This window comes from Heptranchias perlo, unplaced genomic scaffold (genome assembly GCF_035084215.1).
Source record: "Heptranchias perlo isolate sHepPer1 unplaced genomic scaffold, sHepPer1.hap1 HAP1_SCAFFOLD_594, whole genome shotgun sequence".
NCBI lineage: Eukaryota > Metazoa > Chordata > Chondrichthyes > Hexanchiformes > Hexanchidae > Heptranchias > Heptranchias perlo.
The window spans coordinates 80,444-95,242 of NW_027139617.1; the positions used below are offsets into that span (position 1 = coordinate 80,444).

Below are 14,799 nucleotides of genomic sequence, written 5' to 3' on the forward strand. Positions count from 1 at the left end.
GGGGGAGAACACGGGACTCGGGGGGGGGAGAACACGGGACTCGGGGGGGGGAGAACACGGGACTCGGGGGGGGAGAACACGGGACTCGGGGGGGGAGAACACGGGACTCGGGGGGGGAGAACACGGGACCCGGGGGGGGGGAGAACACGGGACTCGGGGGGGGAGAACACGGGACTCGGGGGGGGGAGAACACGGGACTCGGGGGGGGAGAACACGGGACTCGGGGGGGGAGAACACGGGACTCAGGGATCAGACGGTCACATACCTTTACACGTGGGGCAGCATTGGTCTGGGTCTCTGAGTGGGTTGGTGCAGGCCACGGGTGGACAGATCTCCTCCTGACATCGCACGTTTCCATTCTAAGCAACAAACATTTCGGAGACACATCATCATGATTCTTCTATCACTTTCTGTCTAACCTCCTCCAGCCCGACACTTCCACCAACCCTCCCCCACCCCCAAACCCTCTGTTCCTCCTATTCTGGCCTCTTCCCCCACTCCATTCGCTCCACCATTGGTGCCTCGGCCCTAAACTCTGCAATTCTATCCCTAAACCTCTCTATCTTCCACTCTGCTTTAAGATCGTCCTCAAAAACCACATCAGTGCAGCGCTCCCTCAGTATTGACCCTCCGGCAGTGCAGCTCTCCCTCAGTACTGACCCTCCGACAGTGCAGCGCTCCCTCAGTACTGACCCTCCGACAGTGCAGAGCTCCCTCAGTACTGACCCTCCGACAGTGCAACGCTCCCTCAGTACTGACCCTCCGACAGTGCAGCGCTCCCTCAGTACTGACCCTCCGACAGTGCAGCGCTCCCTCAGTACTGACCCTCCGACAGTGCAGCGCTCCCTCAGTACTGACCCTCCGACAGTGCAGCGCTCCCTCAGTACTGACCCTCCGACAGTGCAGCGCTCCCTCAGTACTGACCCTCCGACAGTGCAGCGCTCCCTCAGTACTGACCCTCCGACAGCGCAGCGCTCCCTCAGTACTGACCCTCCGACAGTGCAGCGCTCCCTCAGTACTGACCCTCCGACAGTGCAGCGCTCCCTCAGTACTGACCCTCCGACAGTGCAGCCCTCCCTCAGTACTGACCCTCCGACAGTGCAGCCCTCCCTCAGTACTGACCCTCCGACAGTGCAGCACTCCCTCAGTACTGACCCTCCAACAATGCAGAGCTCCCTGTTCAGGCACAGAGTGTTAACGCATTCGCTGTCTGCATGGAAGGGTAATTACACAATCACCCTTTGCGGTTTCTGTACATTTCCCCATGCTCCATGGGACCCTGTTTATTGTTATAATCACATCCCTTTAATATAAAGAAAGACACAATCATCGAGTGAGACGGTGTACTCACGGAGCAGATACACTGAATGCAGGGCCCACCGTAAGCGGGCTGGAACGTCTGACCATTGTTAACGAGCGCCCTCTCGTACTCACACACTGAACGGGGAGAGGGAAAGGACAATTGATCTCGATACAGTATCGTACAAATCTGCCATACATTTCTACACACTGTTAGATTGGTGGGTTTTACACTCCATGGTCTAGGAGTTAACGTCACCAAGATGGTTTCTTCACTCAAGGACAATGGCAGAAAACGAGGCAAACATTTCAATTCTATTGGCATATTCCTGTAATGTATATTCCCTGCAGAAACTGCTGGCAGGAAGCAAGTGAAGCCAATGTGTGCTGTGACCACCAAGGTAGAATGCAATAAATATTCCATCATAGAGAGAAATGTTTCATTCTTGCAACAAACTTAAAACAGTGCCCCGTGCAGGCACATCCAGGTCAGAAGAATTTTTAAGTTCAAGAAAATGTCACTTGAGCCAGTAAGACCTTGCCCTTCACACTAGCCAATCCCACATACCCACCTTCTCACCAGATCCCTCTACCCACCTGTACAATGTCTTCTGAGATCTCTCAACCTCACCTATCAACATTCTCCCCCGATCCAACAAACCCATCTACCCATTTTTATTTGGGTTGTGTATTGGACTGTGTTTCTGGGTCTGGTTGGGTGTAAATGGGTTGTGTTTCTGGGTCTGGTTGGGTGTATTTGGGTTGTGTGTTGGGCTGTGTTTCTGGGTCTGGTTGGGTGTATTTGGGTTGTGTATCGGGCTGTGTTTCTGGGTCTGGTTGTGTGTATTTGGGTTGTGCATCGGGCTGTGTTTCTGGGTCTGGTTGGGTGTAATTGGGTTGTGTATCGGGCTGTGTTTCTGGGTCTGGTTGGGTGTATTTGGGTTGTGTATCGGGCTGTGTTTCTGGGTCTGGTTGGGTGTATTTGGGTTGTGTATCGGGCTGTGTTTCTGGGTCTGGTTGGGTGTATTTGGGTTGTGTATCGGGCTGTGTTTCTGGGTCTGGTTGGGTGTATTTGGGTTGTGTATCGGGCTGTGTTTCTGGGTCTGGTTGGGTGTATTTGGGTTGTGTATCGGGCTGTGTTTCTGGGTCTGGTTGGGTGTATTTGGGTTGTGTATCGGGCTGTGTTTCTGGGTCTGGTTGGGTGTATTTGGGTTGTGTATCGGGCTGTGTTTCTGGGTCTGGTTGGGTGTATTTGGGTTGTGTATCGGGCTGTTTTTCTGGGTCAGGTTGGGTGTATTTGGGTTGTGTATCGGGCTGTGTTTCTGGGTCTGGTTGGGTGTATTTGGGTTGTGTATGGGGCTGTGTTTCTGGGTCTGGTTGGGTGTATTTGGGCTGTGTATCGGGCTGTGTTTCTGGATCTGGTTGGGTGTATTTGGGTTGTGTATCGGGCTGTGTTTCTGGGTCTGGTTGGGTGTATTTGGGTTGTGTATCGGGCTGTGTTTCTGGGTCTGGTTGGGTGTATTTGGGTTGTGTATCGGGCTGTGTTTCTGGGTCTGGTTGGGTGTATTTGGGTTGTGTATCGGGCTGTGTTTCTGGATTTGGTTGGGTGTATTTGGGTTGTGTATCGGGCTGTGTTTCTGGGTCTGGTTGGATCATACAGACCGAGGGTCTCCCATTCCCCCAGGACCCTAACATTGGATCATACAGGTTGTGTATTGGGCTGAGTTTCTGGGTCTGGTTGGGTGTATTTGGGTTGTGCATTGGGCTGTGTTTCTGGGTCTGGTTGGGTGTATTTGGGTTGTGTATCGGGCTGTGTTTCTGGGTCTGGTTGGGTGTATTTGGGTTGTGTATCGGGCTGTGTTTCTGGGTCTGGTTGGGTGTATTTGGGTTGTGTATCGGGCTGTGTTTCTGGGTCTGGTTGGGTGTATTTGGGTTGTGTATCGGGCTGTGTTTCTGGGTCTGGTTGGGTGTATTTGGGTTGTGTATCGGGCTGTGTTTCTGGGTCTTGTTGGGTGTATTTGGGTTGTGTATTGGGCTGTGTTTCTGGGTCTGGTTGGGTGTATTTGGGTTGTGTATTGGGCTGTGTTTCTGGGTCTGGTTGGGTGTATTTGGGTTGTGTATTGGGCTGTGTTTCTGGGTCTGGTTGGGTGTATTTGGGTTGTACATCGGGCTGTCTTTCTGGGTCTGGTTGGGTGTATTTGGGTTGTGTATCGGGCTGTGTTTCTGGGTCTGGTTGGGTGCATTTGGGTTGTGTATCGGGCTGTGTTTCTGGGTCTGGTTGGGTGTTTTTGGGTTGTGTATCGGGCTGTGCTTCTGGGTCTGGTTGGGTGTAATTGGGTTGTGTATGGGGCTGTGTTTCTGGGTCTGGTTGGGTGTCTTTGGGTTGTGTATCGGGCTGTGTTTCTGGGTCTGGTTGGGTGTATTTGGGTTGTGTATCGGGCTGTGTTTCTGGGTCTGGTTGGGTGTAATTGGGTTGTGTATCGGGCTGTGTTTCTGGGTCTGGTTGGGTGTATTTGGGTTGTGTATCGGGCTGTGTTTCTGGGTCTGGTTGGGTGTATTTGGGTTGTGTATCGGGCTGTGTTTCTGGGTCTGGTTGGGTGTATTTGGGTTGTGTATCGGGCTGTGTTTCTGGGTCTGGTTGGGTGTATTTGGGTTGTGTATCGGGCTGTGTTTCTGGGTCTGGTTGGGTGTATTTGGGTTGTGTATCGGGCTGTGTTTCTGGGTCTGGTTGGGTGTATTTGGGCTGTGTATTGGGCTGTGTTTCTGGGTCTGGTTGGGTGTATTTGGGTTGTGTATTGGGCTGTGTTTCTGGGTCTGGTTGGGTGTATTTGGGCTGTGTATTGGGCTGTGTTTCTGGGTCTGGTTGGGTGTATTTGGTTTGTGTATTGGGCTGTGTTTCTGGGTCTGGTTGGGTGTATTTGGGTTGTGTATTGGGCTGTGTTTCTGGGTCTGGTTGGGTGTATTTGGGTTGTGTATTGGGCTGTGTTTCTGGGTCTGGTTGGGTGTATTTGGGCTGTGTATTGGGCTGTGTTTCTGGGTCTGGTTGGGTGTATTTGGGTTGTGTATTGGGTTGTGTTTCTGGGTCTGGTTGGGTGTATTTGGGTTGTGTATCGGGCTGTGTTTCTGGGTCTGGTTGGGTGTATTTGGGTTGTGTATTGGGCTGTGTTTCTGGGTCTGGTTGGGTGTATTTGGGTTGTGTATCGGGCTGTGTTTCTGGGTCTGGTTGGGTGTATTTGGGTTGTGTATTGGGCTGTGTTTCTGGGTCTGGTTGGGTGTATTTGGGTTGTGTATTGGGCTGTGTTTCTGGGTCTGGTTGGGTGTATTTGGGTTGTGTATCGGGCTGTGTTTCTGGGTCTGGTTGGGTGTATTTGGGTTGTGTATCGGGCTGTGTTTCTGGGTCTGGTTGGGTGTATTTGGGTTGTGTATTGGGCTGTGTTTCTGGGTCTGGTTGGGTGTATTTGGGTTGTGTATTGGGCTGTGTTTCTGGGTCTGGTTGGGTGTATTTGGGTTGTGTATTGGGCTGTGTTTCTGGGTCTGGTTGGGTGTATTTGGGTTGTGTATCGGGCTGTGTTTCTGGGTCTGGTTGGGTGTATTTGGGTTGTGTATTGGGCTGTGTTTCTGGGTCTGGTTGGGTGTATTTGGGTTGTGTATTGGGCTGTGTTTCTGGGTCTGGTTGGGTGTATTTGGGTTGTGTATTGGGCTGTGTTTCTGGGTCTGGTTGGGTGTTCATTCTCCAGCGCACAGTGATATTTAATATTGATTCTTCTGTCCCTTTCACGCCCCATTCACTGGGTTGACCAGCATGAAATTTGCAGATTGCCATGGTTACTCACTGTCACATGATGGGCAGCACTGACCCACCGGATTGGCTGGATGACTGCAGCGAACAGGCGGACAATTCCAGTCCATTCGGTCACATGACACTTTGCCAGCCTATCAGGTAAGACAATAACAACATCAACAATACTGGACCATTCTCAACAACTGAAGCAATGAGGTGTAACGGCCAATCCCCATCCATGTCCCCATTACACCCTAAATATCACAAGGTCACATAGAAACCAAACCCCAATTATTCCCAATTGATCTGGCAGCACCTCCAGTACCCCAACACTGAAGCATAAACCGAGGGTCTCCCTTTCCCCAGTACCCCAACCCTGGATCATACAGACCGAGGGTCTCCCATTCCCCCAGTACCCCAACCCTGGATTATAGACAGAGGGTCTCCCATTCCCCCAGTACCCCAACCCTGGATCATACAGACCGAGGGTCTCCCATTCCCCCAGTACCCCAACCCTGGATCATACAGACCGAGGGTCTCCCATTCCCCCAGTACCCCAACCCTGGATCATAGACAGAGGGTCTCCCATTCCCCCAGTACCCCAACCCTGGATCATACAGACCGAGGGTCTCCCATTCTCCCAGTACCCCAACCCTGGATTATAGACAGAGGGTCTCCCATTCCCCCAGTACCCCAACCCTGGATCATACAGACCGAGGGTCTCCCATTCCCCCAGTACCCCAACCCTGGATCATACAGACCGAGGGTCTCCCATTCCCCCAGTACCCGAACCCTGGATCATAGACAGAGGGTCTCCCATTCCCCCAGTACCCCAACACTGGAATATACAGACCGAGTGTCTCCCATCCCCCAGTACCCCAACCCTGGAATATACAGACCGAGGGTCTCCCATTCCCCCAGTACCCCAACCCTGGATCATGCAGACCGAGGGTCTCCCATTCCCCCAGTACCCCAACATTGGATCATACAGACCGAGGGTCTCCCATTCCCCCAGTACCCCAACACTGAATCATACAGACCGAGGGTCTCCCATTCCCCCAATACCCCAACCCTGGATCATGCAGACCGAGGGTCTCCCATTCCCCCAGTTCCCCAACATTGGATCATACAGACCGAGGGTCTCCCATTCCCCCAGTACCCCAACACTGAATCATACAGACCGAGGGTCTCCCATTCCCCCAGTACCCCAACACTGAATCATGCAGACCGAGGGTCTCCCATTCCCCCAGTACCCCAACATTGGATCATACAGACCGAGGGTCTCCCATTCCCCCAGTACCCCAACATTGGAACATACAGATAGAGAGTCTGATGGCACGGCCACCAATGGTGTGGTGAAGGGGGTGGCCAGAGACAGAGGAACAGAGGGTGTGGGGAACTGTAGGAACGGAGAAGCAGGGAGGATGAGAACATGAGCACAGTCAAGACTGAGATCGATCGATTTTTGGACTCGGGAGAATCAAGGGATCTGGGGATCAGACGGGAAAGTGGATTTGAGGTTGAAGATCAGCCATGATCTGAATGGCGGAGCAGGCTCGAGGGGCCGTATGGCCGACTCCTGCTCCTATTTCTCATGTTCTTAACATAATTTGCATGCTTGAAATAATATTGTAATGCGGTGGGTGTGATGTCACCAGGTCTGTAGCCTCCTTTTCCTGATTGTCATTTAAAGGCTTAAATCTAAAAGCACCCACTCACACTGGGCCTCACTGCCTGGGTCCAGGGTCCACAGAGGGGGGGAGGTGTGGAGGGGGGAGGGGGATGAGGGGGAGAGGAGGGAAGCGGATGAGGGTGAAAGGAGGGAGGGGGATGAGGGGGAGAGGAGGGAGGGGGGTGAGGGAGAGAGGAGGGAGGGGGATGAGGGGGAGGAGGAGGGGATGAGGGGAGGGAAGAGGAGGAGGGTGAAGGGCCGGATGGCAGGAGGAGGGGTTGAGGGGAGGGAAGAGGAGAGGAGGAGGGGAGTGAGTGTGAGGGGGATCGGGAGTGAAGGGGTAAGGAGGGTGGAGGGGGAGGAGGGGAGGGGTTTGGGGGGGAGGGGGAAGAGGGGAGTGAGGGGGAAAAGGGGAGGGGAGGGGGTGGGGGGTTGGGGGAGGGGGACTGAGCCTGAGACATGAGGGTGATTCTTTCCTCCTGCTGTTTCCCCTTTAACGGTGAGTCTGGAGCAGTGAGACGGTGTCGGGGACCTGCACTGACCTCACACCGGCAGCTCAGGCAGGGACTGGATGGAGGGTTGAAGGTCTGTCCATCAGCGAAGGTCCGAGATTGGTACTCACATTCCTCACACCTACCAGGGAAGAGAAACAGGTGAGTGATGAGCACCCTCTGAGCTCTCAGATACCTGGCCCTGAGACCATCCCTCCCCCATATAGCCCTCCGCAAGACGGACTGGGAATGCACGCTACACGGGTGGAGAGGCCCAGCACACCTCCCGGGACTCAGGGGTTGCTACACGTTCCACAGGAGGGTGTCGAGAATCTGGAAATTAACCTTCAGCCCCAGTCTCAACCCTCAGGGTTTCGACAAAGTGCAGCCTGCCCGTCCTCCAAAGTAAGACACCAGGAGCCACACAGACCGGGAGTGGGACTGAATCACAGACCGGGAGTGAGACTGAATCACAGACCGGGAGTGAGACTGAATCACAGACCGGGAGTGAGACTGAATCACAGACCGGGAGTGAGACTGAATCACAGACCGAGAGTGAGACTGAATCACAGACCGGGAGTGAGACTGAATCACAGACCGGGAGTGGGACTGAGCCGAGCTCTCAGATTCCTGACCCTGAGACCATCCCTCCCCCCTCCCTCGTACACATTCTGTGGGAAACAATCGGTGTGTGAGCAGAGTACCTGGGACAGCATTCTCCCGGATACTGCACAGGGTCACTGCAGGCTGCAGGCTGACAGGACACTGGGGCACAGTGAACATCTCCTTCCTGGGGAAAAACAGGAACATCTACAGGTTAGACAGACTCTGCATCTCCTACAGACTCGCTCCCTCCCCGCAACACACCCCTCATATTCAGACAGGGAGACGGGACAGTGTAGAGGGAGCTTTACTCTGTATCGAACCCTGTACCTGACCCTGGGAGTGTTTGATGGGACAGTGTAGAGGGAGCTTTACTCTGTATCGAACCCTGTACCTGACCCTGGGAGTGTTTGACGGGACAGTGTAGAGGGAGCTTTACTCTGTATCTAACCCGTGCTGTACCTGCCCTGGGAGTGTTTGACGGGACAGTGTAGAGGGAGCTTTACTCTGTATCTAACCCTGTACCTGACCCTGGGAGTGTTTGACGGGACAGTGTAGAGGGAGCTTTACTCTGTATCTAACCCTGTACCTGACCCTGGGAGTGTTTGACGGGACAGTGTAGAGGGAGCTTTACTCTGTATCTCTGTGCTGTCCTGGATTCCGAATGCTAGTGTCCCTCATTTGAAGCAGTACAAACTCAGATTGAAACAATGATCTAAGTAACAGTAAAGTCAGAGAGTCCTGGGGTTCTTTAATAAGGAGACCTCTTACCAGACAGTTGCAGTCTGCACAGGGATCGCCATTGGGTACCTTCTCCCCATTCAGATATTCCTGTCCATTGATGGAACAATCTGCAGAGAGTGAGAGAGACAACCATCAGAGTTACTCACAGCTTGTGCCATCCCAGAGTTAATACTGGGACCGGCAGGGCGGGTCGGAGGGGCGGGTCGGAGGGGCGGGGCGGGGACCGGCGGGGCGGGTCGGAGGGGCGGGGACCGGCAGGGCGGGTCTGAGGGGCGGGTCGGAGGGGCGGGTCGGAGGGGCGGGGCGGGGACCGGCGGGGCGGGTCGGAGGGGCGGGGACCGGCGGGGCGGGTCGGAGGGGCGGGGCGGGGACCGGCGGGGCGGGTCGGAGGGGCGGGGACCGGCGGGGCGGGTCGGAGGGGCGGGGACCGGCGGGGCGGGTCGGAGGGGCGGGGACCGGCGGGGCGGGTCGGAGGGGCGGGGACCGGCGGGGCGGGTCTGAGGGGCGGGGACCGGCGGGGCGGGTCTGAGGGGCGGGGACCGGCGGGGCGGGTCTGAGGGGTGGGGACCGGCGGGGCGGGTCTGAGGGGCGGGGACCGGCGGGGCGGGTCGGAGGGGCGGGGACCGGCGGGGCGGGTCTGAGGGGCGGGGACCGGCGGGGCGGGTCGGAGGGGCGGGTCGGAGGGGCGGGGACCGGCGGGGCGGGTCGGAGGGGCGGGGACCGGCGGGGCGGGTCGGAGGGGCGGGGACCGGCGGGGCGGGTCGGAGGGGCGGGGACCGGCGGGGCGGGTCGGAGGGGCGGGGACCGGCGGGGCGGGTCGGAGGGGCGGGGACCGGCGGGGCGGGTCGGAGGGGCGGGGACCGGCGGGGCGGGTCGGAGGGGCGGGGACCGGCGGGGCGGGTCGGAGGGGCGGGGACCGGCGGGGCGGGTCTGAGGGGCGGGGACCGGCGGGGCGGGTCTGAGGGGCGGGGACCGGCGGGGCGGGTCGGAGGGGCGGGGACCGGCGGGGCGGGTCGGAGGGGCGGGTCTGAGGGGCGGGGACCGGCGGGGTGGGTCGGAGGGGCGGGGACCGGCGGGGCGGGTCTGAGGGGCGGGGACCGGCGGGGCGGGTCGGAGGGGCGGGGACCAGCGGGGCGGGTCTGAGGGGCGGGGACCGGCGGGGCGGGTCTGAGGGGCGGGGACCGGCGGGGCGGGTCTGAGGGGCGGGGACCGGCAGGGCGGGTCGGAGGGGCGGGTCGGAGGGGCGGGTCGGAGGGGCGGGGACCGGCAGGGCGGGTCGGAGGGGCGGGGACCGGCAGGGCGGGTCGGAGGGGCGGGTCGGAGGGGCGGGTCGGAGGGGCGGGGACCGGCGGGGCGGGTCGGAGGGGCGGGTCGGAGGGGCGGGGACCGGCGGGGCGGGTCGGAGGGGCGGGGACCGGCGGGGCGGGTCGGAGGGGCGGGGACCGGCGGGGCGGGTCGGAGGGGCGGGGACCGGCGGGGCGGGTCGGAGGGGCGGGGACCGGCGGGGCGGGTCGGAGGGGCGGGGACCGGCGGGGCGGGTCTGAGGGGCGGGGACCGGCGGGGCGGGTCTGAGGGGCGGGGACCGGCGGGGCGGGTCGGAGGGGCGGGGGACCGGCGGGGCGGGTCGGAGGGGCGGGTCTGAGGGGCGGGGACCGGCGGGGTGGGTCGGAGGGGCGGGGACCGGCGGGGCGGGTCTGAGGGGCGGGGACCGGCGGGGCGGGTCGGAGGGGCGGGGACCAGCGGGGCGGGTCTGAGGGGCGGGGACCGGCGGGGCGGGTCTGAGGGGCGGGGACCGGCGGGGCGGGTCTGAGGGGCGGGGACCGGCAGGGCGGGTCGGAGGGGCGGGTCGGAGGGGCGGGTCGGAGGGGCGGGGACCGGCAGGGCGGGTCGGAGGGGCGGGGACCGGCAGGGCGGGTCGGAGGGGCGGGTCGGAGGGGCGGGTCGGAGGGGCGGGGACCGGCGGGGCGGGTCGGAGGGGCGGGTCGGAGGGGCGGGGACCGGCGGGGCGGGTCGGAGCGCTTCATGAGAAAATGTTCGTGGAAAGATGCCCGCGTGGCCTGCTGGATAAATTCACCGCACGGTGTGGTCTTGAGGTTCAGGTTTCGCCCCTGGTCTGTGCAGAGCTCACTGATCTCAGGCACATAAGAACATCAGAAACAGGAGCAGGAGTGGGCCAATCGGCCCCTCGAGCCTGCTCCGCCATTCAATAAGATCATGGCTGATCTGATCCTAATCTCAAATCTAAATTCATGTCCAATTTCCTGCCCACTCCCCGTAACCCCGAATTCCCTTGACTTCTATGAAACTGTCTATTTCTGTTTTAAATTTATTTAATGATGTAGCTTCCACAGCTTCCTGGGGCAGCAAATTCCACAGACCTACTACCCTCTGAGTGAAGAAGTTTCTCCTCATCTCAGTTTTGAAAGAGCAGCCCCTTATTCTAAGATTATGCCCCCGAGTTCTAGTTTCACCCATCCTTGGGAACATCCTTACCGCATCCACCCGATCAAGACCCTTCACAATCTTATGTTTCAATAAGATCGCCTCTCATTCTTCTGAACTCCAATGAGTCGAGTCCCAATCTACTCAACCTCTCCTCATATGTCCGCCCCCTCATCCCCGGGTTTGACCGAGTGAACCTTCTTTGTACTGCCTCGAGAGCAAGTATGTCTTTTCTTAAGTATGGACACCAAAACTGTATGCAGTATTCCAGGTGCGGTCTCACCAATACTTTATATAACTGCAGCAATACCTCCCTGTTTTTACATTCTATCCCCCTAGCAATAAAAGCCAACATTCCGTTGGCCTTCTTGATCACCTGCTGCACCTGCATACTAACTTTTTGATTTTCTTGCACTAGGACCCCCAGATCCCTTTGTACTGCAGTACTTTCCAGTTTCTCGCCATTAAGATAATAACTTGCTCTCTGATTTTTCCTGCCAAAGTGCATAACCTCACATTTTCCAATATTGTATTGCATCTGCCAAATCTCCGCCCACTCACCCAGCCTGTCTATATCCCCTTGTAGGTTTTTTATGTCCTCCTCACTCTCTACTTTCCCTCCCATCTTTGTATCATCTGCAAACTTTGATATGTTACACTCGGTCCCCTCCTCCAAATCGTGAATATAGATTGTAAAGAGTTGGGGACCCAGCACCGACAATTGCCCCCAGGGCCCTGTGCCAAGGAGGGGCAAGTCTGCCAGGGTTCCTACTTCTTATCACCATTCACCTGTTAGGAAATGTGTGTGCGTGCGCGGGCCTGTGCGCGAGAGTGAGAGTGAGAGTGAGAGTGAGCATGTATAAGGGGAGTGGCAGGAGCCTGTGGATCCAGGACCCCCAGTGAGTGTAAAGGGATCTCACCAACACACTGGGGACAGCAGGTCCCGTCCCGCGCTGGGACTGGGTTCCTGCAGCTGGTCACACACTCTTCCTTTTCACACACCACTTGCCCTTCCTGCAAAACACAAAACGGGAACATTTAGTTGTATTTTTAAAGTGTCCTCTGATTCCTCACTGACGGCCTCCAATATCAGTAGCTCAGCCCAATGCCCACTCTCCACCTGTGAGCAGTGTACTCCACTGCAGACACACGTGAAGATATACATGGACCTGCACGCAGAGACACACAAATGCACGCAGACACACAAACCCGTGGACACGCACACACGTGTTACACTGGGAACTGAATGAATGGTGGCTGATGTGTTCTCCTCCACACTGTGGTGACTGCTGTCTCCTGGCTGGGATTAGTGAACCAGCACACAGCAGGATTACAATGGACTCGTGTCCTCTGTGTGCTACTCCAGGAGGAGCAGTTACTGGGTCAGACATTGGACAACATTCATGTTCAATACAATGTCACAAAACTACAATCTGGAATTGTATGTCTAGGTGTTTTTCACACAGGAAGTGGACAGAGTCTGAACATTTCACAAACCCAGCGCCTCCTCCCCACTCCCTCCCCGACCCAGACTACCACCCACCCTCCCCACCCTGACCCCTGCCCCCACCCTGACTCTGAACCCTGTCCCTGACCCCAGCCCTCGACCCCCGCCCCCATCAGTTCGGGCTCGGCCCATGTCCAAGAATCCCTCGTGTTCCTTGCCCAAAAACAAATGCCGGCCTTGACCTTCCCTTAACCCCTTGGGCTCGGCCCAGAGTCTCGTCTCATCGCTTTTATTCTGAACATTCTTCAATTTGGGACATGTAAAGGCCCAGCAAGCTCCTTTATCCAGGGGACGTGAAGCAGAAATCTGCCTGCTTTGATATTCTCTCTCTCTGGCCCCTCATTAAGCGGTTTTGTTCAAAAACAGCTCATTAAAAGCCCGCGATTCGCATGAGCAGGTCCTGTCAGAGTCAACCATCTCCTGTAACCATCCAGAACAAGAGGAGCTGTGGACAGAACTGGCTCAGGGTCCACAGCAGGCTTGGCCAGTGTCCGAGACCCTGCGGAGCAGAGCTATGGGAGGGTGGGCAGTTACTAAGGAACGAGAGGACTAAGCTCAATGTGACACACAACTGACCAATCAGGCCTTGTGTGTGTAGAACATCCAGCAACGAGACACTGCCAGTGCATGGAACGGCACTTGATATATTCTCAACAGGAACAGGACGAGAGCCGAGGATCTGACAACACTTCAGTTCCATAAACTAGACAGGGACAGCTGACAAGGCCAAGGCTTGGTGCAGGGGGAGAGTGGGCCATTTTATAACCAACGTTCCCTTCCAGTGACTGCTGGTAGAGGTGGCCTCGTTCTGTGTGGGACCAGGAGTGTGAGTGAGACAGAGAAACAGGGGGTCAGCCCGATGTACCGTGGGATTGTGGTTTGGAGGGTGACCAGCCCTGCCCCCACCCTCAGCCTCCATGATCAGGGGCCAGGTCCCAGGTATAATTGGCACCTCTCCCGTCTGGGAGGGTGGACATGGTGCAGGATTCAAACACCAGCAGCCCTTAAAAGGGGCAGGGAGCACGCACCTGGAAGATGATGGAATGTCTGACTGGCCTTCTGTAGAGACAGAGCCCGTTCCCGCCCCCCTAATTACTGATGCAGACGTGGAAGTTGGAGATGTGGGAGGACCTGTTTGGGACTACGAGATGCAAGAGGTGAATGTAAGAGGGTAACGGCCCCGAGAATGATGGGCAGTGACCGAGTGCCCCACTCCCCCCATCGCTGTGACCGCGGCCCTGGGTCAGGAGGGTAGCCCAGGGACCAAGGACCCCGAACGCCATTGTCCGGACTCAACTGGTCAGAACACGTGGTATGCTCGGCCGAAGAGGATCACGTACACACCCACAAACACGCCACGCACACACAAACACGCCACGCACACACAAACACGCCACGCACACACAAACACACTCACGCCACACAAACACGTTCACAAGCACAAACACTGACACGCATGTGCTCACACTCACGCACTCTCACACTCACACGGGTGAACAAGCTCACATGTGCAGCATCTTGGACAGTGCTGACATTCTGAGCTGACAGGACCTGCTCTGTCTTCCTCTCACTCATGCTTCACATTCACATGTTAATAAGCAGAATGCACAACAAAAACATCTGAAGACTCTCAATCCCCCAGGAGACTTTTAACCGACATGCTGATCCTTGCCTCGAGGGGTTAACTGAAAATCTCTTGGAAATCTTCTAACTGCAGAGCTGCTTGACATGTAATTACTGCCAGGATCAGGTTACTGTGCTCAGGGACCATACTCCAGAGATCGAGCTGGTCCCTCGCCAGAAACTAACATAAGAACATAAGAAATAGGAGCAGGAGTGGGCCAATCGGCCCCTCGAGCCTGCTCCGCCATTCAATAAGATCATGGCTGATCTGATCCTAACCTCAAATCTAAATTCATGTCCAATTTCCTGCCCGCTCCCCGTAACCCCGAATTCCCTTGACTTCTATGAAACTGTCTATTTCTGTTTTAAATTTATTTAATGATGTCGCTAATTCAGGCAGCAGACCCTCCCCAAGCCCCTGGAAACATCCTTTCAACATTTCAAACAGTCCTCGCTGTCCATCTGTTTCAGCTTTAGATCACTGCCAGCTCTGTCAGAGAGCATTCTCTTAATTAGGGGGGAGGGGGCCGGCTGTCAGATTAACTGTACGCACAATACACTCTTCCCATGGCAAGGGAGCCATCCCCACCGACTGCGGCCTCTATACTTGGCAGAGGGAGGGGCAAAGGTCAGCCAG

General features: G+C 57.0%; 1 protein-coding gene across 1 annotated transcript in view; it reads right to left on the reverse strand.

Moving 5' to 3' along the window:
* Positions 1-14,799, reverse strand: part of kcp (kielin cysteine rich BMP regulator) — a gene marked incomplete at its 5' end in the record, with an annotated part of 133,848 nt that overhangs the window by 80,367 nt on the left and 38,682 nt on the right. Inside the window, 7 exons of the mRNA XM_067980480.1 lie at positions 266-359; positions 1,352-1,437; positions 5,133-5,232; positions 7,295-7,385; positions 7,948-8,033; positions 8,618-8,697; positions 11,953-12,046. Coding sequence (XP_067836581.1) covers positions 266-359; positions 1,352-1,437; positions 5,133-5,232; positions 7,295-7,385; positions 7,948-8,033; positions 8,618-8,697; positions 11,953-12,046 — 631 coding nt within the window. The remainder of the gene's footprint in view (positions 1-265; positions 360-1,351; positions 1,438-5,132; positions 5,233-7,294; positions 7,386-7,947; positions 8,034-8,617; positions 8,698-11,952; positions 12,047-14,799) is intronic.